The 26,163-nt window shown below is 38.6% G+C and overlaps 2 protein-coding genes across 4 annotated transcripts; one reads left to right on the top strand and one right to left on the bottom strand.

Annotated features, from left to right (window-relative positions):
- Positions 1-630: 630 nt before the first annotated feature.
- On the top strand, positions 631-10,189 carry LOC132175370 (uncharacterized). Of its 3 annotated transcripts, none has more exons than XM_059587304.2 (5): positions 631-1,053; positions 2,419-2,478; positions 2,576-2,644; positions 8,546-9,317; positions 9,433-10,189. In XM_059587304.2, exons 1-5 carry the CDS (start codon positions 725-727, stop codon positions 9,454-9,456), a joined length of 1,254 nt encoding a protein of 417 aa, XP_059443287.2. In that variant the 5' UTR covers positions 631-724; the 3' UTR covers positions 9,457-10,189. The 3 variants fall into 3 exon arrangements, with proteins under 3 accessions (XP_059443287.2, XP_059443286.2, XP_059443288.2); XM_059587303.2 differs by having other exon boundaries at positions 9,430-10,189; XM_059587305.2 differs by lacking the exon at positions 9,433-10,189 and adding an exon at positions 7,181-7,319 and having other exon boundaries at positions 7,946-8,638.
- LOC148587080 (uncharacterized) lies at positions 3,454-7,170 on the bottom strand. The gene has a single exon (XM_088514859.1). The coding sequence runs from the start codon at positions 5,491-5,493 to the stop codon at positions 4,663-4,665; it is 831 nt and encodes a 276-aa protein (XP_088370985.1). The 5' UTR covers positions 5,494-7,170; the 3' UTR covers positions 3,454-4,662.
- Positions 10,190-26,163: the final 15,974 nt, after the last annotated feature.

Below are 26,163 nucleotides of genomic sequence, written 5' to 3'. Positions count from 1 at the left end.
ATAAAGTTCACTAAGTACACTTTTGAGCATGGACCCATGCTCAATGGGATCCACAAGCCAAGAGGGTCAAAATTTATTTTGAAGTTCCGACTCATTTGGAGTGGGAATTAGGCCTAAGGTGGGCAATATAGTGACCGTAACCAACCTAAACGAGTTGGTTAGAGGTAACAAGTAACCCTTATGGACTATTGTCAAGTAGTCAGTTAGTATTAAACTCGTTTATCGATTGTATTTAAGGTAAGAATTGATATGAGATGAGCACCGACCGGAGGGGGTCGATTCTCAGTCCTATTTATGAGGGCATGGTGGCTTGGGAACTTAAACTAATTAATTAAGAACATAGTTAAAAATACAATTAGAAATTACTAAAAAAAAAAAAAAAAAACTTGGGAAAAGAAAATAGATTCGAAAAGTGATCATTTCATTGTTGAAGAAGGTGTTGGGCTTCAACATGGATTGATTGTAGTTAAGGGTTTATATAGAAATGGAATTTCGGATACCTTAAAAGAAGTAGGCTGAAAATAGTTTGGGCCTTATTTGATCAAGCTATTGGGCTTTCTTTTTCTCATTAATAGTTTAACCCCCCATATTCACTCTATTTACAATTATACCTACTGAGTCACTGTCTCTCTTCCCCCCAATCCACCGTCGCTCTCTGGCCTCTGCAATGTGCTCCAAACCCCAAATATTCGGCCCGAACCCGACCCGACCCAAAAGCTAAGACATGTCAGCGCCGAAAGCGAAGCTCCTCTGCAACTTCGGGGGAGACTTGACTCGCCAACTCGGCCGAGTGAGCTACGTCGGCGGCAAGACGAGGCTGGTCCTCGTCGACCGGTCGTTGAGCTTCGAGGGGCTACGATCCAAGATGATTCAACTCAGCTGTGTCGCGCCGAGTTGCATCGAGATCAAGTTCCAGCTCCCCGACGAGACCCTCGACTCGCGGCTAGTCTCGGTCGAGTGCGATGACGACGTCGTCGCCATGCTGAGCGAGTTCGAGGCCTCGCAGAGAATCCCGCTATATTTGTTTGATACTGGCGCTGAATTGTTTCTCAGGTTAGGCTCCGTTTGGCTGCTGAGAAAGTGACGGAAATGAAAACAGCATGAAAATGTTTTGCATTTCCTATTCTGGTGTCGTTTTGGTTTGGGATTTTGAGATTCTAATAGAGAAATTACTTAATTCTGTTGAGAGTTGTTTGAGTGAAACGGTTGCTTTGGTAAACTTGACGTGGAATCATGTTTTGTAGCTAGGGTATGTTTGTTTGGTTACTGAGAAAAAGCCGGCAAAGAAAAAGGAAATGAAAATTTTACCAAGTATGTTTTTTGAAAGATTCATAGTTTGCACTTTAATTGGAGAAACGAGTATGTTGAGAATCTTGAGTTAGTTTAAGTGAAATAGTAGCGGAGGATCCACGAGGGGTTATTTTATTTTGTAGAATGTGATTATTGTTTGGGTTTGTTTGGTTGCTGGGAAGCTGCACCAAAATGCAGGTGGAAGTTTTTTTTTAAGAGATCATTTTTTTTGTTGTTGAGGTAGATACAACGGAATTTTTACTTTTGGCTTGGTGGAATTCACTTGTTTGGGTGCTGAGAAAATGGGGGGAAAGGACCTAATCGTGCTTTTGGAAATGACCATCCGCTTGGTTGTTGATGAAAGGTTGCACAAGATTTTAGAACTTCAAGCGCAAGAATGGTCATGATAAGGACTCATAGAGAATAAAGGACTCCACTCAGCTAGCTTAAATAGACCAGTGAAGAAACGACTCATGCTTGGACTGAGTTGGTTGCAGAGAAAGTGCAAGAAAGTAAAAGAAATAGAAAGCTTGAGTCCTGCTTTTCCTCATATATATTATCCAGAACTGAGATTACAATATAACTCAGCTGAAAAAATTTCCCACTAAATAGAGTTTTTCAGTATTTGGGAAGCATAGATTTAAGATGTTAAATATCAATTTAGTCTCTGTACTCCTTTTTTGGCACCAAAGTAGGGACTAGAATCTGTTTTGTTCCTGAGAAATCGGAATTTTGGTTCTTAATCAATTTTTTTGGGCAGAAGTTGAGTTGTTTCCTGATGAGTGAGCCACTAAAAATGTGAACCTTCAACCTTCCCCCACTCCCTTCTGGATTCATCTCAGTTTCTCGGTCTCCAGGGGCTGGTTTAGTGGCTGAGCAGTCTGTGAAAGAAATTTTGCATCTTAAAGCGCAGGGAAAATGTTGGGAAGGAAAAGAAATAAGTAGAATTTCTAGCAAAAGGAACCGGAGAAACTTAAATTAACACTTATTATGGAGCTTAATACTTTGATTTCGCTAATGAACTAGTTGAGTTGGGTTTTTTCTGATTTATGAAAATGTGGTTATTATTTTTATCTGGGTTGCAGTAACATGTTGAATTGATCATGGCTGGGATTTGATTTATTGCAGAGAGAATGGTACTCCAGTAGTTCAGCATACAGTAATTGATGGTCCAACATCAACTCATGGGTATGGAGAACTTGCTCATCTCTGTTGTTTAGTCATTAAAAATGATTTTGATTTGCTACTGAGAGTTTACTGATGCTGTGGATGATCTAATTTGAAGAGAGATTGTGGTTCCAATTGATCCACAAGAGTTCATTGATGCTGAGGATCATCTAGTTTCACTTCCCAGGTATGAGAAGAGATTATAATTGTATGGGTAATGCTTCATACTACACCCCCATCTCACTGGGCCGATGCAGTAGTGCCTATCATCCCTTAGATATTTTATTTTTTAAAGCTATTGACTGATAAACTCTACGACATCAGCCCAGTGAGATGAGAGTATAGTATGTAGTATTACTCTAATTGTATACCTGTTGAAATTTGAATATCAATTTTTTGTTTTTGGGTTTAATATCTCTCTAGAAATGATAGATCATTATGCTATTACTTTTTAAGTAGTTGTGGATATCTATGCCTACCAAACTTTAGTGTCCGAATGTTTTGAGATGCTAAATTTAGACTTCAACGCACACAAGCAACAATTGTGCAGTAATTTAAAAAATAAAAATTCTGCAGCGAATATAATTCAAACCACTCAAAGCAATAAAAGCATGCACACATCAACACACCAACTTTTGTTGATGAAGTGAAAACCATTTGAACTCTTTTAAAGTAAAACAACTTCGAAATAGCTAAATCAAGGAAATCAATCACTAAGAAAGAATACTACACTTGCATAGTACACTTACAACCCACAGTAATGACTAAGCCATTCTGTGTGCCAACAAGCTCCTCACTAGCCTATCTTTCTTTTTGGTTTCTTTATTGACCCACAAGTAAACTTTAATCTGTTTTGTTGATGTAGAACAGCAACGTGAGTTGAATACTCCAAGAGAATTAAGCGTCAATGCTCATACCATCAATATCTCTTAGCACAATGGAAAGCACATAGCGATTAGGAACACTCAATATCAAAGGTGAATAGTGCTGCTTATCTCTCTTAAATTCATGCGCTCAAAGCCTTTTAAGTAGACTTGAAAAAATAAGCCTTGAACCCTAAAGTTGCTTAAATCAAAGGCGGCATCCGGACAGGATTACGATGCATCCGGACATCACTAGGGTTTCATGTCTTCTAACAGGTTCATGTCCGAACACCTGCGCACACAACAACACACAAGTACTCCTTGGAGGTCATCCTGTCAGGACACCATTGCACACATCAGCGCACATGTACTCCCTGAAGGTTAGCATGTCTAGACACCAGCGCACCCACCAGGCCACAGGTCAGTGCACAGGAACTCCCTGGAAGTCCTCTAGAAGTCCTTATGTCCAGACACCAGCACACAGGTCAGCGCACAGGAGCTCCCTAGAAGTCCTCATATTCGGACATGTGCCCACCAGCTAGCGCCCAACTTTCTGTCCAACTTCTATCTGGAAATGTGCACACAGATTTGCACAACAACTCTCTGCCAGGCCATGTCTGGACACGAGATTTTGTACTTGATATTTATTTTAGCAATCTTCAATCCAAATTCTAACTACAAAACTGCCTAATGCCACAAAATACAAAGGCGCTTGTTTTAGACATCGAATAGGCTAATTAAAAACCTAACAAACTCCTCATTTGGCCATTCGGTAACAAAACCCATTACAACATGAATTTGATTACAAGATCCCCCAAGATTCAATCTAATCTATCAAACCACAAAAATAGGTTAGATGCATTATTGAAAAGAAATATCCTGAAATACATACTGGCAATTAAATCAAATTGCTCAAAAATTGAAATAAAGAATTAAATCCAAAATTGATGAGCAATTGATCACATTTGAACAATGATAATTGAATTTCATAAATCATTCATGTCCAAGATTCAATACATCAAAGGAAAAATTCAGTACCACCCATATAACTGCTAAAAATTCAACCAATGAATCGGTTAAACCCAAAATTTCTCCACCTTTTTGTCATCAGGACAAAGTGAAAGAATCAACCATACATCCAAATGTAGCAAAAGTAACCAAAGATCAAGTTGTTTTAAACATTACATCATAAAATTAGAAAGTTAACAAGTCAAAACACATATCATGATCACGAGTCTTTTTCTTCCTCAAGTAGAACTCTGTCCAGAATGCATTTGACATGTGAGTCAATCTGCTCCACATCCTTGGACTGTGCTCCCAACTCAGTCTGAATGGCACTCAGCTAACTCCCATAACTCACCAACTGCTCTCCCATAACAGTTTGGATTGTCTCCATAGCATTCTGCCGCTGCTTCATTTCAATCAGCCTCTTTTCTGTTGCCACCCAGCGCTCATCCATACCAATCTGTCTCCTATCTCTACCGCTCATAAGCTTAGCCATGGCAGTAATCTGCTCCATGAGTGCAGCCCTGGAGACAGAGGATAAAGATGATGATGACGCATCAGGATTACCACCTGCAATTGGTGCAGGTGCTACAGGAACCTCAAGAGCATTGTCTCTTCCTTGCAGTTGAGCTTTCGATTTCTGAACAGTAGCTTTGCCAAAGAATCCTTGAGGAACTTGAATGGTTTCATTTGGAGGAATGTTTAGCTCACAAAATCTAAGAATTTTGGTGATGAGGCCAGCAAAAGGTAAGGAAGTGGTGGTGTCGTCAAAGACCTCAATCATGCAAGTAACAACATGTGAGCAAAAACAGATGGTAGTCCCCTCTGCAATCCCATAAATCATCCTAGCTCTATCAAACCCAATCTCTGAATAACGGTTTATCGGCCAGACATTTTGCATCACTATGTGAGCAAGAAGTCGCATAAGAGCAGAGAGATAACCAATAGACACTGATTTTTCATGCTCTAGCCAGAAATGCCCAGCTGTAGGATTAAATCTAGCTTGCATATCAGTGCAGTTGGGTTGATCAGGTGTAGGAAAGGGAAAACCAGGATTAGGCACAATGGGTAGTTGTGTCACTTGAGAAATAAGAGTGGGACTGACAGGAATTTTAACACGTAAAACCTTTGCGGTGAAGTGGGGAGGAGACGCACTTATATTAACCATGTTCGCTTAAAAGTCACGAACAAGGCTAAGATAAGTGTTGATTGGTTGAAACAAACTCAACCAATTCCTGTCTCAAATGATGTCAAGGATGAAGGCAATGCCAGGGTCCTCAAGGTCACTTTACCTTAACACCCTGCTCAACTATAAGGAGTCTGTTCTTCATCTTTTCCTTGAAAGCTTTTTCCATTTCTTTTCTGTATCTTTTTTGATGATTCAGCCATGACCTGAAAAATAAACCAACCAACCACAACCTTTTTTGATAAGTAACCACAACCAAAACACAGAAGTCCATCACCTAAGCTAAGGTGATTCACAAACAATGATAGTGCATGTGTCTGAACATACTACCTTACTTGGGTCAAAACCAACCTAAGTGTGGCAACCTCTCAAACTCATTCTCACTCACCAATCCTAGGTAGGAATGCATGCAAATGAGATGCTTAATGAATGAGATTTCATGAACCATGCTAGAACTCAAACTTAAGCCACAATGAGGTATGTAATGTCAAAACATGTTTTTATGATTCTAAAATGCACACAATGGATCAAAATGCCTAATGGAGTGTCCTAGAATGCAATGCCAATCAATTGGATCACAAAATCCAACAAAACACCCATTGAGGCATTTTGTTGAACACGTAGTATGCATGCTCTAAACAAGAGTGAATCAAACCAATGTCATAGTATGAAATCCATCCCGGATTGTGTCGTGTGAGAGAGAGAGAGAGAGCCCAAATGTGAGTTTTGAAAAACAAATGAGAGTTTGGGGGTTTTAATTTGAAACCCTTGATTTCGTGCTAGGCCTGTCCGGAGACGGTCAGACAAACAGAGGCATTGAGGCCTTGTTTGGTATAGGGGTTGGAGTTGTCTTAGACACTGTTCATCACTATTTCCCAAAAAAGTTAACATCAAAATATTTTAACTTTTTCACTTTTTATATCACATCATTCACTTTTTATTATTATTCAAATAAAAAAATCACTACAAAACAAATTTTTTTCACTTTTCCATATCATTTTTTCACTTTTTTATATAAAATATTCTTACTTTTTTTTCACATCAATCTACATCAACTATAGCGTCTAGGCCAACCCATTTACCAAACACCACCTGACTCTCAGGTCCTGTTCGGACACAATTACAAGCTGTCCGGATGTGATTCCCAAAAATGTTGAATCACTCTAAAAAATCAAACAAAATATTGACACTCCCCTAAAGGTATTACCACACCACCAACCACACACATCTCAAGACAATTGAGATCAATGAATTGACATCTCATTCAGTAAATTCAACATGTTTATCAATGACATGACATTTTTTAACACTTGATGGATATCAAAGGCATACAATGCATTCATAGAATTAACAAGATAAACCATGAATTGCGTGGTGTGTGTAAGCTTCCACAAGCAAAAGACCTTAAATTGATGAGGACGTCGGGCTATGCATAGAAACGTCATGAAGAAGATTGAAAAGCTCTTTAAGCCAAAAGTCAAACCTTATGCCCTAGGGCCTAAATACCCTCATACACACATTCCCTCTAAAACTGAGCATATATTGCTTTAATGTCTTAGTAATTGTTACTTATCAAAAAAAAAAATGTCCATTAGTAATTGTTGTTAAGCAACTTCAAATACAGTGTATTTTTCACTGTTTTTCTTTTCAGAAATTTTCTTTCTTATAGAATTGCTCAGATCATCATGGCTTCCTCCAGCCGCAATGTGTGCCCACGCATTTACATGAGCAACAGATTCCATGACAATGAAGCTGCTGCCCTCTTCCATTCAAAGTTTACCTCTCCTATTCTTATTGTTGAGAGAGAGGTAAACTTTCTTGAGTGCTAGGTCGCCCTCATTCATAGTCTTTGATTTCCATCATTGGCGTCCCCTTGTTACAATCTTCCCGCTCCCGCGCCCAGTTTGGTTTGTGAGTTTTACTCCAATATTTATGATATTGGGGAAGATTTTTCTTTTAATGTTTACCTGAGTGGTAAGCATTTGCATGTCACGCCTGATTATGTTGCCAAGACATTTGGCATTCCCCGGGTGCCTAACCCTGAGTGCCCACTCTCTGCTGCCACTGCTCCTACAGGTAGCATGCTGATGTCTTGTATCTCTCCATCTGTGAGAGGATGGCTCATTTGAGATGTAGAGTTTGGCATAGGCCTGTTTTTATATCCCTCATCGATTGTTGTCTCGTATTATCACTTCTGATATTTTTCCCATCAAGCATTATGGTACTGTAGGGATAGACAGGGCGCACTTGCTGTATGCTCTTAGCAACAGTTGATGGTTGATTTTGGGAGTCTCTTTTGTCGGGTTGTAGAAAGAAACTCAGTCTTCCCTATGCTTGCTTGATCACTCGGTTGGCTGAGTTTGCTGGTTTTACTTTTTCTGATTCTGAGCCCCGCATATCTCTTCAGTCTCCTTATAGTCTTGCTACTATTCAGCGGAGTCATGCTCATATGGTGGAACCTCGTATAGCTAGGGGTGCCATGGATGATGATGATGATGTGGATGCTGATGAGAATGATGTTGAGATTGCTGAGGATGATGATGATGCAGCTGAGGATGCAGAGCATGATGTGGATGAGATTACTGGGACTGAGACATGGTCAGGAGGAGATACAACAGTCTGTTCATATGTTGTCGGATCGCCTTGACTGCATCGAGCATGCACAGAGTTCATGCAAGCATCGCAACTGACATATCTTATTTGTGCTTATTGTTGACTATTTTTATTATATTTTGTTTTTCACTGTTTAATGCTATTAGATCATACGGTTTTGATTCATGTCCTCTGACAACAGAGCTGCTAGTTTTGCATTAGTCATAGCATGTCACATCCCAGTAGTAATGACTATTCTGTGGGAAAAATATCAGTTTCAAAATATTATGCCTTCTGGTGAATTGACAAGTGTACCTTTCTTTGCCAGGATGGGACACAATGTGATGGTTTTTTGGCTTGTGATTAAATTACTCTTTAACAATTTTGATTTTACTTTGCTGTCATGCTAATCTATTGCTCAGAAACTTTTACTATATTGCAGAGATGGTGATGATGTTCCTGAGGCTTCTCAGGATAGCCAGAATAGTCCATCTATATCTGAACTGGTTAATGGAAGAGAGAGTCAGACACTAGCGGTAGGGCAGGAATTTCCTGATGCACAAGCATTTCGCAGTGCACTGGTAGCTATTGCCATTGCCATGAAATTCGAGTTGACATTTATCAGATCAGACCGAGTTCGAGTGACTGCTAAATGTGCTTCAGATGGTTGTTCATGGCGAATCCATGCATCTAAGGTTCAAGATGTTGAAACTTTCCAAATAAAGACATTGAGGGGGGAGCATTCTTGTGCAAGGCCAGAAAGGTCCAGCCATCGACAAGCAAACATGAAATGGATCTTAAGTTGTATCATGGACCGTGTGCGAGAAAATATCAATTATAAGCCCAAGGAAATCATGAGGGATATTGAGCTGGAATATGGGGTCATAATACCATACTTGAAGGCGCATCGAGCTAGGGAAAGGGCCTTGGAATTGATACTTGGGATGCCGATAAAGGATATAGTTTTTAATCACGCTCAAGTTCAGGGAGTGGAGAATGTTGTACTTGATGTACTAGATCGGCAAAGAAAGAAACCTTTAAAGGGGAGTTCAGTGCATTGCAATCTCTGTAAAAAGATTGGACATAACAGGAGGAGTTGCATGAAGTTAAGTCAAAATGATAGCCAGGCAGAGGCTGGCAGTCTCAAAGAAAAAACTTTTCGCTGCATGCTGTGCAAACAAATTGGACATAACAGGAGAACTTGCCAAAGCAAGGTTAGATTTTTCTTGCATTATTATTATTATTATTTTCTATTTTTTGGTTTAAATGACATAGTTCTCTGTGTGCGCTCCTGTGTGGTCTAAAAAGTGTTTTCTTTTCCCGCAGCAGGTGAAACAAATGGGGATGAACTAGTTTTGTGGGCTGTATTATAGTAGGTTAGTTCTGGATGCTTCTCTCCTACACACACTCCCAAATGCACTTCTTGACATGTCACAAAAAATTACCATTAGATTTTGGATGGACCACTATTGAGTTTTAGATCTAATGATGATTTTTAGTGTCATGTCAGATTGTGCACTTAAAAGTATAGGGTGAAAGCGTGTGTAGCAAATCTCTATATATATACATATTGAGTTTGATGGAAGTAGAATTTGCACCCTTTTTTCCCTTTTTGCTGCACTATAGTTGAAGATCTACATTGAATGTGAATTGCCACCAGGCAAATGAGATATAGTAATGGACATTTGGATATCTATAATGTCCCTTACCCTCATACCGAGAGTGAAAGGAACAGTTGCTGAGTTGGCAGGGGAGTGAATTCCGTGTAGTAACCATAGGATGTACACGGGTCAACGGCCTTAAGGCAAAGTCGGGCCTAAGGTCAACAGGCCCAACAACAGTATAATTGCTTTTGACTCTTTACAAGTTTGTTGAGAATTTTGTCACATATAATATTTTTTTTGTGAGGACACTTTTTTAAGGGTGGACAATCAGAATTAAAAGGGCAATTTATACTTGGGATACTTTGAATCAAACCCAAACAAAAGACCAGAGACCACTAAGCACATCAAACCCAAACAAAAGATTACATTGAACAGAGATAAGATCGTCCATGAGTTATAGTGAGAAAGATTTGGGCTTGAAGCCCACGAGCGCTGGAGGTTGTAAGAAGTAAGGGGAATTTATGGACCTTTATTATTCTTATTATTGAGAAATCTTACAATTACTTGGTATCAAAGAAAAAAGCCCACTTTTCACGAAATTTCATTTGACTAAATGCTTAATTTATATTTGAAATTTTTCACAAAAGAACTAGAAAAAAGAAGGCTCCCTTTTCACAAAACTAACATTATTGAGTTGGAATTAGAATTGGATTTTTTTTTTTTTTTTGAGAAAAACATAACATTTCATTCAATAATACCATGAACATAAAACTACAAGATTACTAGGTTTAGTACAAGATTTAAGACCAATTCACTAACTCATGACTAAAATCAGATTTAATACTAGATCTGTAACAGATAGACTCAACCAAATGCATGGATAGCAATTATTTCTCGACCCTGAGAGTGGAAAGACTCTCATGCCGAAACTCTTCCTCCACGACCCGAAGGCCAGGATAATGATCACATCCACAACCCAAAGGTTTGGACCAAAACTAATTAAACCGAAGGCAACATAGATCAAGTGAGAGAGGAAAGAGCCTTATTACAATCCGAACACAGGGAAATTAAACAATACAAGGAAACACACACGCCAAAACACAAATACATCTTAAAAAAGCAACAGAATAGGAAAATAAAACAAGAAAATAAACATCCCACTCCGATCACGCACACGCCAGGAATTGAAAAACGAAGGGGCGTTGGAAGCTCATCGCGGCGGGGACTCGTCAAAAGGCCCAACAAGGGACGGTGGGCGGCGAACAGGCGCAGAGAAGACCGGCAAAGTAGGACCTGAAAACAACCACAAACAAGAAAAAAAGGGAAAAAAAACAACAAAGAACCACCAAAATAGGGAAAAAAAAAAAAAACAAGGAAAATTAGCACAAAGTGGGAAGATGGTAGTCGGAAGGGAGCCGGACCTGTGCAGGCCGAAAACAGTCGCGTAAGGGGCGTGGGAGCTCAACACGGTGGGGACGCATGAAAGAAAACCCTAATAGCGGGCAGCGAAGCGGCGACACAGGTCGGCGACGACCACAGACAAAATCCGAACCTACAAAGAGCCAAAACAAGGCCAAGGAGCCCGCCGCAAAAAATGAAGCCGGGGGAAGAAAATCGGCTGGGAAGGGGCAAAAATGGAGAAAAACAGAACGGGAAAGGGAAGAGAGGAGGCACCGTGGCTAGGGCATCAGGTAAATAACTAGCACCGGGACGAGGAGGACTAGGGGAGGAGGGCGGCGGCCAAACGGCCAACCCTCCTCCCCTATGTGGCTGAAGGGTTTCACTTTTCTCTCTGGCGGCTAGAGAGAAAAGAGACGGCTAGGGAATTAGAATTGTTAAGATTGAGACATATATCTCATAACTGGTGACAAGGATCATTTTCCTTTCATTTGAAATGAATAATATTTATATTTATGGTTAGGATTTAAAGTTCTACATATGTGTACATATGGTCAATGATGACACATCTTTTAAAAAAATTCAATAATATAACATCATATGTACCATTAAATGTACCAATCATATATATATAGAAACCCCTCTTAGAAGTGTCTTAAAATTGTGATATATGGCGTAAACCCATTTTTAAAAAAAATGTTAAACTGGTTTTTTAAGGCACAATTTTTAAACCAGTTTTTTAAGAGTGAACCAGTCATTAAATTAGGTTAATTAAGAGCATTTAATTATATTTTAATGATTTTCCTTACATGTGATTTCATTAAATTCAAAAATTGAATGCATGATATTGTTTTTTTCAGAATTTACTGCTCTCCAAAATTATAGAAAGACAACATTTAAAATTTAAAAATATACTACACTAACTACTCATAATTGAGTACAACAAAGGAGAGAAAACCTAGAGAGAAAAAACCAGACTTGTGGGGAGGTGGGAGTTCTTCCTTTCCCCTCCCCCTACTCCCCTCTTTTTTGCTCCCCCTCCCCCTTCTTGTGTTTTTTTACCTTTCTTTTTTCAGTTTATTTTTTTGGTTTTTCTTACTAGTCCAGTTGCTTCGGCCATCCTTCTGCTTATGCTGCGCTGCCTCCATCCGCTCTCCACCATGTTGTGCCGCTCTTCGCCTCTTTAGAATCAGTTTGGCTTTTTGCCTCCCTCGCCTCAGCTGTTGTAGCTATTTGCTGATTTTTTTTATTATATTTTTGTTATTTTTTTAAATAAGGGTTTGACTTCTCCTTAGATCTACTTTCATGAGCAATCTTTGGGGTGAAAGTTTTTGTCATGGCCTTTGGGTCGAGGAGGATTAGTTTCGATGTGAGGGTTTTGCTCTTATGGCCGGGAAAAAAAAAATTGGGAATATGGGCTACCTATGTATTAGATTGAGTCTGCCTGGAGTAGATTTGTTCTATAACTGAAGTTTGAAGATAGGTTTGCAGATGTTGAAGTCATAGATAGGTCTTGATTGTAAGATTTTTATGTTTGTTTTTATGACGTTGTAACCTCATAGCTTTTTGGCTATGAATTATTAGAGTTTTATGCTCTTTGATGTAAAGGCTTTATGCTCTTAATCTTTTTTCAATGAATGAATATGAAATATTCTCCTAAAAAAAAAATTTTAAAAAAAAATTGGCGAATTAGCCCATTTATTTAAAATGCTATTTTTTTTTTCTTTAGACTTTTCATTTTAAGGGTCTATTTGAGATTGTGTTTGAGAAATATAGTTTTTAAATTTTTTTTTTTAAAAAAAAAGCACTTTGACAAAAGCTTTATTTTTAAGCTATGCCAAAGGTGCGGTTTGGCATTTTTTAGGTTTTTTGACATTTAAAAGCGCTTCAAATTTTTTACCAAACGAGTGTTTTTTTTTCTTTTTTCTTTAAACAACCTTTTAGGGTGTTAAATGCACTTTTGAAACCCTTAAACGCAATGCCAAACAAGCCCAACCAAGTATACCTATGGGAACAAACTATGATTAATTGGTAAAATATGACATTTCTTCTCATCACATACTTACAGAAGTTGTCATTAGTTCCATAGAAGTGACTAGTCAAGGCTTTATAAAAGATGAAAGCCTTTTTTGACTTATAGTGATCATAAAAAAATACAACAATCAGCAATTGTCAAAAGCATTGAATAGGAAAAAGAGCATAATTCAAAATTGCATAGAGTAGATACTTTTCTCATAGAATTTTCAATATTCTTAAAATTGCAAGGATAACAATCAGTGATAATAAAAATATTGGTTTTTGTGCTCCAATTTGTTTTTGAATGAAGTGTTTGCGAAGGCAGAAAACTTATTGAGTTGTTTCACAGCTAAAGGCACAGTTTTATATCGAATGTGATATTCAAGTATATATATATATATTTTTTAAATACGCTTATCAAAACACAAATATTCATCCATGCCATAAATTGCAAAAAGGCATAATTAACTTTTAAAAGGATAAGTTAATGTGGACTTAATTATCTCATTTTCTGGTGACAGATTTAGTGCTAGTTGAACATAATTTCCAAAACATGAATGTAGATCTACTTTGGATGCAGATCTCTTGCGGGTCTACACATATTTGTGTCGATCCACTTTGTATGATTGTACATCGTTGTGGCTGATCAGGAATTTAGAGAAGGTAGCCATTAGCGAGTCTTTGGATGTACTTGTTAAGAGATGATGAGAAATGTTGCTCCCACAAACAGTGCCAAACTGTTGATGCAGTTTTTGGTATGGCTTGACCGGCGATGAATGGCTTGCAAAATAACAAGAGCGTTAAATGGTCTCGACCTTGGCTGGAAACTCTCTAATGCTTAAGTTAACACTCGTGTTGAGTTGAGAAATAGCATGAGCCAAGGTTTTTTTAGAAGGATTTTATCGATCAATTTACTCGATGCCTTGAGTCCCCTTTTATAAGGTTTTAGGTAACTGCTCTCTCAATGGTTGATAGATAGTAGGAGGTAGTTTAGAGATAATGGAGGTGGTTGATAGATAGTGAGACCCTTAATAAATTTTATCCCAAACAATATTATTTGGAAATGCCTTTTTTTAAAATTGTGATTTGAAAACATTGAAAAATCTGCTTTTTCATAGAAGGGGATGCATTTTAAAAATATATATATATATATATATATATATATAACAGTTGATAAGAAAATAGATAACAGATAATCGTTCGGATTATACAGATAAAAACCTAAGCTTGAGTAAGCGTCAGACTTACTGAAGCAAGGACAAGTAGAAGGAGAAGAAGAAGAAGAATGGCTGGAGGATAGAGTGTCTCAAGGAACCTCTCAAAAAACCTCTGCCTTACAATGGAGAAGGGGAGCCCGTTATATAGGCTTCAGAAAAGTAAAAACAGTAAATTACAATCATGATCCGCGTCCAGCGGTCAAAGGTAAACAGTAAAAAGTAAACAGTCATGGCACGTCTGGCGCCAGTCTGAACAGTGAAAGCAAGAATCTGGAACAGTAGATTGTCGGCACTGTAGTGTCGGCTGACAAATCTTGAACAGAGAGGAAACAGTGCATCTGAACAGTAATCCTGCGCGTGTCGTCCGGACATGAACAGTAAAAGTGAACAGTGATTTTGCACAGTAACTCCAAGAATAAATGAACAGTGATCCGTCCGGGATCAGGGAGAACCAAACAATTCGAAACCAGCCGTCCGGGCTAGTTCTGTCGAACTGAACTTTACTGGCCGTTATGAGCGCAGTCTTTGGGAAAACCTGGGAAAACTAGCCCTTTGCGGGGCTAGATGAAGCTGAACACTGAGGACCGTTTAGGGGTCCAATTCTTCACATGTCTTCAGCCCCTGGGTAGGGGTAGTAGTCTTGTGAGTCTTCAAAATATGGCGGGACCTGGATGGGCTTCTCAGCAGATGGTTTGGACGTCTCGTCTTCATCATCTTCTAAAGTATCCAGGGCAGCAAGCAAGGCTTCAATCATTTCTTTCTTCTTGGAAGAATTCTTCTTTGAAGAGCTTGAAGAAGCCGAATGGGGGGAAGCAGGGGAACTTTCTTTTTCTCTTTTTGGAGATGAGAAAGCACTGGGAGGAATCAACAAATTAGACAGGGCAGACGCCTTTGGGGCAGGAAGAGCCTTGGGAGCGCGAGCCATGTTTTTAACCTCAAGGACAATGGAATCAACCAGTGAGTATTTATCCCACCATTTGATATACCAATGTCTTTGGATTTTTTCTTCCGAGAGGTGGTATTGCCATCTCAGAATCCAAGGAATCTTGAATTTTTTAACAAAATGAAGCATAGTTGAAAACTTTGCTCCATAGGAATCAACCTTGTAATGGCCTTTGAAAATTTGAAAGGCATCAACAAGTTGGAGGGGGAGAATATCAGGAAGACAACCAAATTGGTTCCACCACCTGGAGAACCAGAGAGGGAGAATACCAGAAAATTCTTTATCAAAACTGACAAACCAAGAATGTTCAAATTTCGAGGTTTGATGAAGTAGGAATTTGAAAAAGGCATCCACGTAATCATAATAATTACAGGGGATGTTAAACCCGTTCAGGGACCTGGAATCAGAAGGGTGATTACCCCATTCTTTTTCCGAAATAATTCTCTTGAAATAAACACTGTGGTAAATTGTTTTCTGGAGGTTAATCTTATCAGGGATGACCTTGAAGAAAACAGAACCTGTTTGTTTCAGGATAGCAGAATAATAAGCCAAATTTTTCGAAGGATGTTCAGGAATCCAATGAAAGTTTGGAGGAAAATAGGAGACGGCAATATCTCCGGGGGTAAGGGAAGGGGAAACCCGATTTAACTCAACAAAAAATAAATTTTGGGAGTAAGGGAGGGTCATGTATTTTGACGACGTCCGGTCGTACTTGACGGAGGGTTTTTGGGAAGGATCCGCAAAGGGATCAAAGGGGGCAGCAAGAGTGCTGGAATATGAAACCTGGGAACCAGGACAAAAGGGGGTGAATCTGTTGGTTAGGGCAACAGATGAAAACGGTAATGGGGAAGCAGTTGGAACAATGGAAGACTCTGACTTGATGGCCAGAGCCTTGGAAGTTACTTTCTCTTTTTCTTTTTTGCCTGCCATGGTGGCACTGCAAAATTTCAAAAGGAAAGAAATCAGAAATAAAGATGTAAAAATCTTTAAAATATCACAAAATAATTTTAAAATTATTTTGATGCAAAGTAAAACAGTTATAATAATATGCGCCATGTGATGGGTGCAGGTATGAACAGTAGGTAAAACACGACCGTCAGGGGGAGTGTTTAAACAGGATAAAGTCCTAATGGGAGTGGGGTACTCATCAGACTCTAAACCTGAAAACCTATTAATCAACCTATTAATATCAATCTCAAATTTGGAAACGAACTCAAATTGAATTTTAGTACCAAATTTGACAGTAGAGACACCAACCTCATCAACAGAAAATGGGTAAAGCAAAGAAAGAAAAGGCATGCCAAGAATAACTTTTTCTTTCATGTTTTTAACAAGAACAGCAGTAGTATGAAAGCGAACATTCTTTTGACAAACATGAATGTTACCGAGTTCATACTCAATATGCAACTTGTTTCCACTGGCAGAATTTAATCTTTGAGTGGAGGGTTGAAAATATTTTTTGGGAACAAAACCTTCTTGAATGCAATTCAAGTCAGAACCAGAATCAATCAAAGCAATAGCATCAAAAGCATATTCATCAGAAATACGGATATGAATTTTTGAATACCATTTGGGAGGAATAACTTTAGTAATCATACTGACAACCTTAGCTTCATCAGAGAGAGGTTTATGGGTGGATTCAGCCTCATCATCATGCTCAGAAATTTTAGTGTCTTCGTTACTGGAAGCACTTTCTGGAAAACATTTGTTAAGATTTAACAGCAGAAGCTGTTGTTGTAAATCTTTATTTTCAGTTCTCACAGCTTGCAGTTCAGTCTGCAATTTCACAATATCTTTCTTGATGTTACTGATCTCATGCTGCAATTCTGAGACAGTAAGCACTTTGTTTTTCGGGTTTGAAAAACGTTTCAAAGTGTCTTCAAGAGAGATCTTGGAAGTAGCTGGTTTTTCAAAATTTTTAAACATGAGTTTCTTAAGTTTTTTAAGATACTCTTCTTTTAACTCAGGATCATCAATTTTTGAAATCAAAGTTAAAAGCAAATCTTCTTGTTCTTCTGATTTGGACATCATTGAACAAGTTTTTGTGTTGCAGCAAGAACCGGCACAGTTCTCAAATTTGTAACAATTTTCATAAACAGAAGAATCAGAATGATAATCAGAATCCGAAGAGGATGGAAGATCATCATTAGAAGAATAATCAGAAAAACCATTGTTTTGGAAAATTCTGAATATCTTTTGCTTTTCATCGTCCTTGATGTTTAAAGCATTGATCTCTTGTTTAATCTTTTTGGGAGGTTTGGGGCACTTGTCAGCATAGTGTCCAGATTCTCCACAATTAAAACATTTATCTTTTGAAAAATATTTTTCAAATTTAGAGCCTTTACTCCTTTTGGGAGGTTTAGAAAATTTAGGTTTATTAAATTTTCTTGTCTTAGCTCTGTTGTAATATGGAGGGGAAGATTTCGCAAAATCTTTTCTGGTTTTCTTCTTATGCTTCTTTGAAGGAGCAATAGGAGGCAAACCAAATTGTTCGCAGAAATTTCCCATTTCATATTTAGCTTTCTTGGCGTTCTTAAGCTGCTGTCGGATCATTTTTTGATCGATGCACATCTTAATACCAAGTTTTTTCACTGTGGAGAATAAATCTCCATAGGTTAATCTTTCAAAATCGATGAGACCAGTGTCAGTACTGATCAACTCATCTTTAACCTTGTGAGCAAATAATGAGGGCAATCCATCAATAAACTTTTCTTTCCAATAAGGTTTTTGGCTATCAGACCTCATCATAACACGGGAAAGAAAAACATCTTGATACCATCTATAGTCAGACATAGTAGGGCATCGAAGATTGTTCAAATAATCAGAAATACGAGAAGTAATGTTGGAGGGGGTTCCAACAAAATTCTTGATAATTGTATAAATCAAGGTGTTAACACCATCAGGTTCACCCATGCCAACGTCCTCATTGAAAATGGGTATACCTTCTTCATCACATTTTACTGCTTTCCTGATTTGGTTTCTTCTGTCCTCAGTGAGATAATTATCCCACCAATTTCGAAGGGTACCAGAAAAACCAGTAGCAAGTAAATCCACAATATCAGTTTGACTTTTACTGTGGTTTGAGATGTAGGCATTAGCAACCATGGCCATGTGATTCATCTTGTTGAGCAGTTCTTGCTCAGACAAACCATCAATGTTCCATTCATACAGTTTATCAGCAGAAACAGAAAATTGAGTATGCAAAAACCTTTCCTCGAATTGTAAATCAGGAGGGGTAGGTTTTGGATAAAAATTCTTTGTCTGATTGAAATTTCTAGATCCGTCCAAGATCCTTTGGAGTTTTGGCTCCATTTCAATCTTTCCAAAGTTTTGTTCAAGAACTTTGATGTCAGAATCAGTGGAATCAGCAGATGTTTCAGAATCAGATGAAAAAGCTTTTTCCATGGCAAAATTCTGACCAGAGGTACTGGCACGAGTCGTCTTTAACTCGGTCAGTTCTGCAAGCAATTTGTTCACTTTCTCAGTGTTCTTCTGAGAAGTGGTTTTCAAACCAGGAGATTTCTTTAAATCAGGGAGAGAAATCAGTGGTTTTTCAATCTTTGGGGGGACAGAGGAAAACTTTAAATCAGAGGAAGAAGAGGGAAGTTTTTCTTCAATCCGATCTAGCTGTTGACCTATGATATGGATAGATTGTGAAACAAAATTGTTTTGCTCGATGATTCTCCTATCGTTCGTGATAGGGTCCTTATCATGAGTTTTGAAAGGGGAACACTTAACAACCATGTTGTTGACATCCAGAAGGGTGTTTGTAGTGGGAGGATGGGAAGATCTGACGACAGATTTATCCTCTTTAACAAACTTCTGTTTGACAACGTTCAAATCATTTTCGTCTGGAAAATGTTTTTGGAGAAAATCAAAAAACAAAATGTGAGTCTGGGACTCGATCATAGCTTCGGCCCATTGGACCTTGATACGATCTCGTTCCTTTTGGGAATACTTAGCACGGTAAGCATGCCGCAACTCACGATTTTCTTTTGAAGAAAAATCTTTGTTCAAAGCTTTCCAATCAATAACAGAGAAAAAGTCTTTGATGTGGGCAGTGATAACATTACACTGATGGGGAAAATCAGATGTAACTGGAGCAACAAAATCAGAAGCAGAGGGAGAAAGAGATCCGCGATCGTCATCCGTCAGTGGATGATTTTTCGTGGAATAAAAAGCAGATGAAACTTGGGAATCAGTGGAAATTCCTTTGAGTTTCAAACCAGGACTAACAGTGGGATGAAGATGAGGAGAATCATTAAGGGATTCGTCGACATCTTTATCTCTACGACGGAGTCCTTCTGAGGTCGTTGAACCAGCAAAAGAATTCCTTCGTTCGTTAATCAACAGGGGACGTTCAATTCTGTTTGAATATCCCAAATCAGCAAAATTGATTTTAACAGATCCATCCATGTATTGTTGGATGTAATCAAGATTAGAGGCATCGTTAACTACTCGAGAAGGTTTTGCAACATTCTCCAAAAGCCACTCGTTGGGGAGTTCAATCTCCGACCACCGAATCATTTTTGGGATTTTAATATGAGCATTCTGAGTAGAGCTCTGAATCAACAGAGTCGATTCGCCAGTATTCTTAATCACAGCACGTGGATCAAGATTTGTTTTCATCAACTTGTAATAAACACGATAGATGATAGCAATAGGATGGCTACCAACTTCCATGTTATAACCAGATGTGAGAATATTCAGCGTCAGTGCTTTCAGAATATGAACATCGGTTAAACTCAAAGTCATGTTTGGGAAAACATCAAAGTGGACAGGGCCACCAAACAAAGATGACTGAATCAAACTAATAATGCTTGTTTTAAAATCAAGAAAACGAGCATCACGCAAACAAAGCAAAACAGATGCATTAATACCGAGTCGAGTCAAAGCTTTGACTGCAACTTGGACAGAACCAACATGCAAAAATCTGTATTTCTTTGCAAGAGCATTGTTAACAAAACGCTTGCTGAACAAGGTAATAGTCTGATTATTACCCGAGACCGGAAAGGTCTGTTCAACAGTTTTGACAGAATATTGAATCTTAAAAGAAGATTGAAACCAAGTAGTATTGTAGATATCCCTAGCGTCCAGCTTGGGGATGTTCCACTTACTAAAATCAGCATTATCATCAACCAAAATGTTTTCATAGTTAACCACGTCCGGTGGCAAACTTGAACCAGAACTAACAGAAGAATTAGATCTGAACATTATGACCTACAAACTAAACTCATAATCACTCACTGGGTGAAGTCTTAAAGGATCTCATCCTAGGTACTCACTCACTGGTAAACTTCCTAAGTGTGTCCTCACTATGTGTATGACTAGCACACGCAGACCCTTGGCCTAACATACAGGTTGCGCAGACCCTTGGCCTAGCCCTCAGCACCTACTTAATGCCCTAACTCGCCTCTCCTGGGCTTCAAACGGGACTTACAGGTTCGCAAACTGAGGTGACGGGGTGTCAACTTGAAACTGTACTGACGGGGTGTTGTGCTACAATCAAAGTGACTAGGATCTCGACACGGAGAAAGGATAACAGGTAATGAACAAAAAGGAGGGGAGAAAGACTGTGCACTCAGGGGGGAGAAAGAGAGAAGATGTAAAATCAAGGCAGCAAACAGATCGGAACTCTTATGGCTCTGATAGCGCAGTCTTTGGGAAAACCTGGGACAGAGTGCACAGTCTGTTTGCTGCCTTGATTTTACATCTTCTCTCTTTCTCCCCCCCTGAGTGCACAGTCTTTCTCCCCTCCTTTTTGTTCATTACCTGTTATCCTTTCTCCGTGTCGAGATCCTAGTCACTTTGATTGTAGCACAACACCCCGTCAGTACAGTTTCAAGTTGACACCCCGTCACCTCAGTTTGCGAACCTGTAAGTCCCGTTTGAAGCCCAGGAGAGGCGAGTTAGGGCATTAAGTAGGTGCTGAGGGCTAGGCCAAGGGTCTGCGCAACCTGTATGTTAGGCCAAGGGTCTGCGTGTGCTAGTCATACACATAGTGAGGACACACTTAGGAAGTTTACCAGTGAGTGAGTACCTAGGATGAGATCCTTTAAGACTTCACCCAGTGAGTGATTATGAGTTTAGTTTGTAGGTCATAATGTTCAGATCTAATTCTTCTGTTAGTTCTGGTTCAAGTTTGCCACCGGACGTGGTTAACTATGAAAACATTTTGGTTGATGATAATGCTGATTTTAGTAAGTGGAACATCCCCAAGCTGGACGCTAGGGATATCTACAATACTACTTGGTTTCAATCTTCTTTTAAGATTCAATATTCTGTCAAAACTGTTGAACAGACCTTTCCGGTCTCGGGTAATAATCAGACTATTACCTTGTTCAGCAAGCGTTTTGTTAACAATGCTCTTGCAAAGAAATACAGATTTTTGCATGTTGGTTCTGTCCAAGTTGCAGTCAAAGCTTTGACTCGACTCGGTATTAATGCATCTGTTTTGCTTTGTTTGCGTGATGCTCGTTTTCTTGATTTTAAAACAAGCATTATTAGTTTGATTCAGTCATCTTTGTTTGGTGGCCCTGTCCACTTTGATGTTTTCCCAAACATGACTTTGAGTTTAACCGATGTTCATATTCTGAAAGCACTGACGCTGAATATTCTCACATCTGGTTATAACATGGAAGTTGGTAGCCATCCTATTGCTATCATCTATCGTGTTTATTACAAGTTGATGAAAACAAATCTTGATCCACGTGCTGTGATTAAGAATACTGGCGAATCGACTCTGTTGATTCAGAGCTCTACTCAGAATGCTCATATTAAAACCCCAAAAATGATTCGGTGGTCGGAGATTGAACTCCCCAACGAGTGGCTTTTGGAGAATGTTGCAAAACCTTCTCGAGTAGTTAACGATGCCTCTAATCTTGATTACATCCAACAATACATGGATGGATCTGTTAAAATCAATTTTGCTGATTTGGGATATTCAAACAGAATTGAACGTCCCCTGTTGATTAACGAACGAAGGAATTCTTTTGCTGGTTCAACGACCTCAGAAGGACTCCGTCGTAGAGATAAAGATGTCGACGAATCCCTTAATGATTCTCCTCATCTTCATCCCACTGTTAGTCCTGGTTTGAAACTCAAAGGAATTTCCACTGATTCCCAAGTTTCATCTGCTTTTTATTCCACGAAAAATCATCCACTGACGGATGACGATCGCGGATCTCTTTCTCCCTCTGCTTCTGATTTTGTTGCTCCAGTTACATCTGATTTTCCCCATCAGTGTAATGTTATCACTGCCCACATCAAAGACTTTTTCTCTGTTATTGATTGGAAAGCTTTGAACAAAGATTTTTCTTCAAAAGAAAATCGTGAGTTGCGGCATGCTTACCGTGCTAAGTATTCCCAAAAGGAACGAGATCGTATCAAGGTCCAATGGGCCGAAGCTATGATCGAGTCCCAGACTCACATTTTGTTTTTTGATTTTCTCCAAAAACATTTTCCGGACGAAAATGATTTGAACGTTGTCAAACAGAAGTTTGTTAAAGAGGATAAATCTGTCGTCAGATCTTCCCATCCTCCCACTACAAACACCCTTCTGGATGTCAACAACATGGTTGTTAAGTGTTCCCCTTTCAAAACTCATGATAAGGACCCTATCACGAACGATAGGAGAATCATCGAGCAAAACAATTTTGTTTCACAATCTATCCATATCATAGGTCAACAGCTAGATCGGATTGAAGAAAAACTTCCCTCTTCTTCCTCTGATTTAAAGTTTTCCTCTGTCCCCCCAAAGATTGAAAAACCACTGATTTCTCTCCCTGATTTAAAGAAATCTCCTGGTTTGAAAACCACTTCTCAGAAGAACACTGAGAAAGTGAACAAATTGCTTGCAGAACTGACCGAGTTAAAGACGACTCGTGCCAGTACCTCTGGTCAGAATTTTGCCATGGAAAAAGCTTTTTCATCTGATTCTGAAACATCTGCTGATTCCACTGATTCTGACATCAAAGTTCTTGAACAAAACTTTGGAAAGATTGAAATGGAGCCAAAACTCCAAAGGATCTTGGACGGATCTAGAAATTTCAATCAGACAAAGAATTTTTATCCAAAACCTACCCCTCCTGATTTACAATTCGAGGAAAGGTTTTTGCATACTCAATTTTCTGTTTCTGCTGATAAACTGTATGAATGGAACATTGATGGTTTGTCTGAGCAAGAACTGCTCAACAAGATGAATCACATGGCCATGGTTGCTAATGCCTACATCTCAAACCACAGTAAAAGTCAAACTGATATTGTGGATTTACTTGCTACTGGTTTTTCTGGTACCCTTCGAAATTGGTGGGATAATTATCTCACTGAGGACAGAAGAAACCAAATCAGGAAAGCAGTAAAATGTGATGAAGAAGGTATACCCATTTTCAATGAGGACGTTGGCATGGGTGAACCTGATGGTGTTAACACCTTGATTTATACAATTATCAAGAATTTTGTTGGAACCCCCTCCAACATTACTTCTCGTATTTCTGATTATTTGAACAATCTTCGATGCCCTACTATGTCTGACTATAGATGGTATCAAGATGTTTTTCTTTCCCGTGTTATGATGAGGTCTGATAGCCAAAAACCTTATTGGAAAGAAAAGTTTATTGATGGATTGCCCTCATTATTTGCTCACAAGGTTAAAGATGAGTTGATCAGTACTGACACTGGTCTCATCGATTTTGAAAGATTAACCTATGGAGATTTATTCTCCACAGTGAAAAAACTTGGTATTAAGATGTGCATCGATCAAAAAATGATCCGACAGCAGCTTAAGAACGCCAAGAAAGCTAAATATGAAATGGGAAATTTCTGCGAACAATTTGGTTTGCCTCCTATTGCTCCTTCAAAGAAGCATAAGAAGAAAACCAGAAAAGATTTTGCGAAATCTTCCCCTCCATATTACAACAGAGCTAAGACAAGAAAATTTAATAAACCTAAATTTTCTAAACCTCCCAAAAGGAGTAAAGGCTCTAAATTTGAAAAATATTTTTCAAAAGATAAATGTTTTAATTGTGGAGAATCTGGACACTATGCTGACAAGTGCCCCAAACCTCCCAAAAAGATTAAACAAGAGATCAATGCTTTAAACATCAAGGACGATGAAAAGCAAAAGATATTCAGAATTTTCCAAAACAATGGTTTTTCTGATTATTCTTCTAATGATGATCTTCCATCCTCTTCGGATTCTGATTATCATTCTGATTCTTCTGTTTATGAAAATTGTTACAAATTTGAGAACTGTGCCGGTTCTTGCTGCAACACAAAAACTTGTTCAATGATGTCCAAATCAGAAGAACAAGAAGATTTGCTTTTAACTTTGATTTCAAAAATTGATGATCCTGAGTTAAAAGAAGAGTATCTTAAAAAACTTAAGAAACTCATGTTTAAAAATTTTGAAAAACCAGCTACTTCCAAGATCTCTCTTGAAGACACTTTGAAACGTTTTTCAAACCCGAAAAACAAAGTGCTTACTGTCTCAGAATTGCAGCATGAGATCAGTAACATCAAGAAAGATATTGTGAAATTGCAGACTGAACTGCAAGCTGTGAGAACTGAAAATAAAGATTTACAACAACAGCTTCTGCTGTTAAATCTTAACAAATGTTTTCCAGAAAGTGCTTCCAGTAACGAAGACACTAAAATTTCTGAGCATGATGATGAGGCTGAATCCACCCATAAACCTCTCTCTGATGAGGCTAAGGTTGTCAGTATGATTACTAAAGTTATTCCTCCCAAATGGTATTCAAAAATTCATATCCGTATTTCTGATGAATATGCTTTTGATGCTATTGCTTTGATTGATTCTGGTTCTGACTTGAATTGCATTCAAGAAGGTTTTGTTCCCAAAAAATATTTTCAACCCTCCACTCAAAGATTAAATTCTGCCAGTGGAAACAAGTTGCATATTGAGTATGAACTCGGTAACATTCATGTTTGTCAAAAGAATGTTCGCTTTCATACTACTGCTGTTCTTGTTAAAAACATGAAAGAAAAAGTTATTCTTGGCATGCCTTTTCTTTCTTTGCTTTACCCATTTTCTGTTGATGAGGTTGGTGTCTCTACTGTCAAATTTGGTACTAAAATTCAATTTGAGTTCGTTTCCAAATTTGAGATTGATATTAATAGGTTGATTAATAGGTTTTCAGGTTTAGAGTCTGATGAGTACCCCACTCCCATTAGGACTTTATCCTGTTTAAACACTCCCCCTGACGGTCGTGTTTTACCTACTGTTCATACCTGCACCCATCACATGGCGCATATTATTATAACTGTTTTACTTTGCATCAAAATAATTTTAAAATTATTTTGTGATATTTTAAAGATTTTTACATCTTTATTTCTGATTTCTTTCCTTTTGAAATTTTGCAGTGCCACCATGGCAGGCAAAAAAGAAAAAGAGAAAGTAACTTCCAAGGCTCTGGCCATCAAGTCAGAGTCTTCCATTGTTCCAACTGCTTCCCCATTACCGTTTTCATCTGTTGCCCTAACCAACAGATTCACCCCCTTTTGTCCTGGTTCCCAGGTTTCATATTCCAGCACTCTTGCTGCCCCCTTTGATCCCTTTGCGGATCCTTCCCAAAAACCCTCCGTCAAGTACGACCGGACGTCGTCAAAATACATGACCCTCCCTTACTCCCAAAATTTATTTTTTGTTGAGTTAAATCGGGTTTCCCCTTCCCTTACCCCCGGAGATATTGCCGTCTCCTATTTTCCTCCAAACTTTCATTGGATTCCTGAACATCCTTCGAAAAATTTGGCTTATTATTCTGCTATCCTGAAACAAACAGGTTCTGTTTTCTTCAAGGTCATCCCTGATAAGATTAACCTCCAGAAAACAATTTACCACAGTGTTTATTTCAAGAGAATTATT

This window comes from Corylus avellana, chromosome 3, assembly GCF_965113065.1.
Source record: "Corylus avellana chromosome 3, dhCorAvel1.hap1.2, whole genome shotgun sequence".
Lineage (NCBI taxonomy): Eukaryota > Viridiplantae > Streptophyta > Magnoliopsida > Fagales > Betulaceae > Corylus > Corylus avellana.
This window is presented reverse-complemented; position numbering and strand designations above follow the sequence as displayed.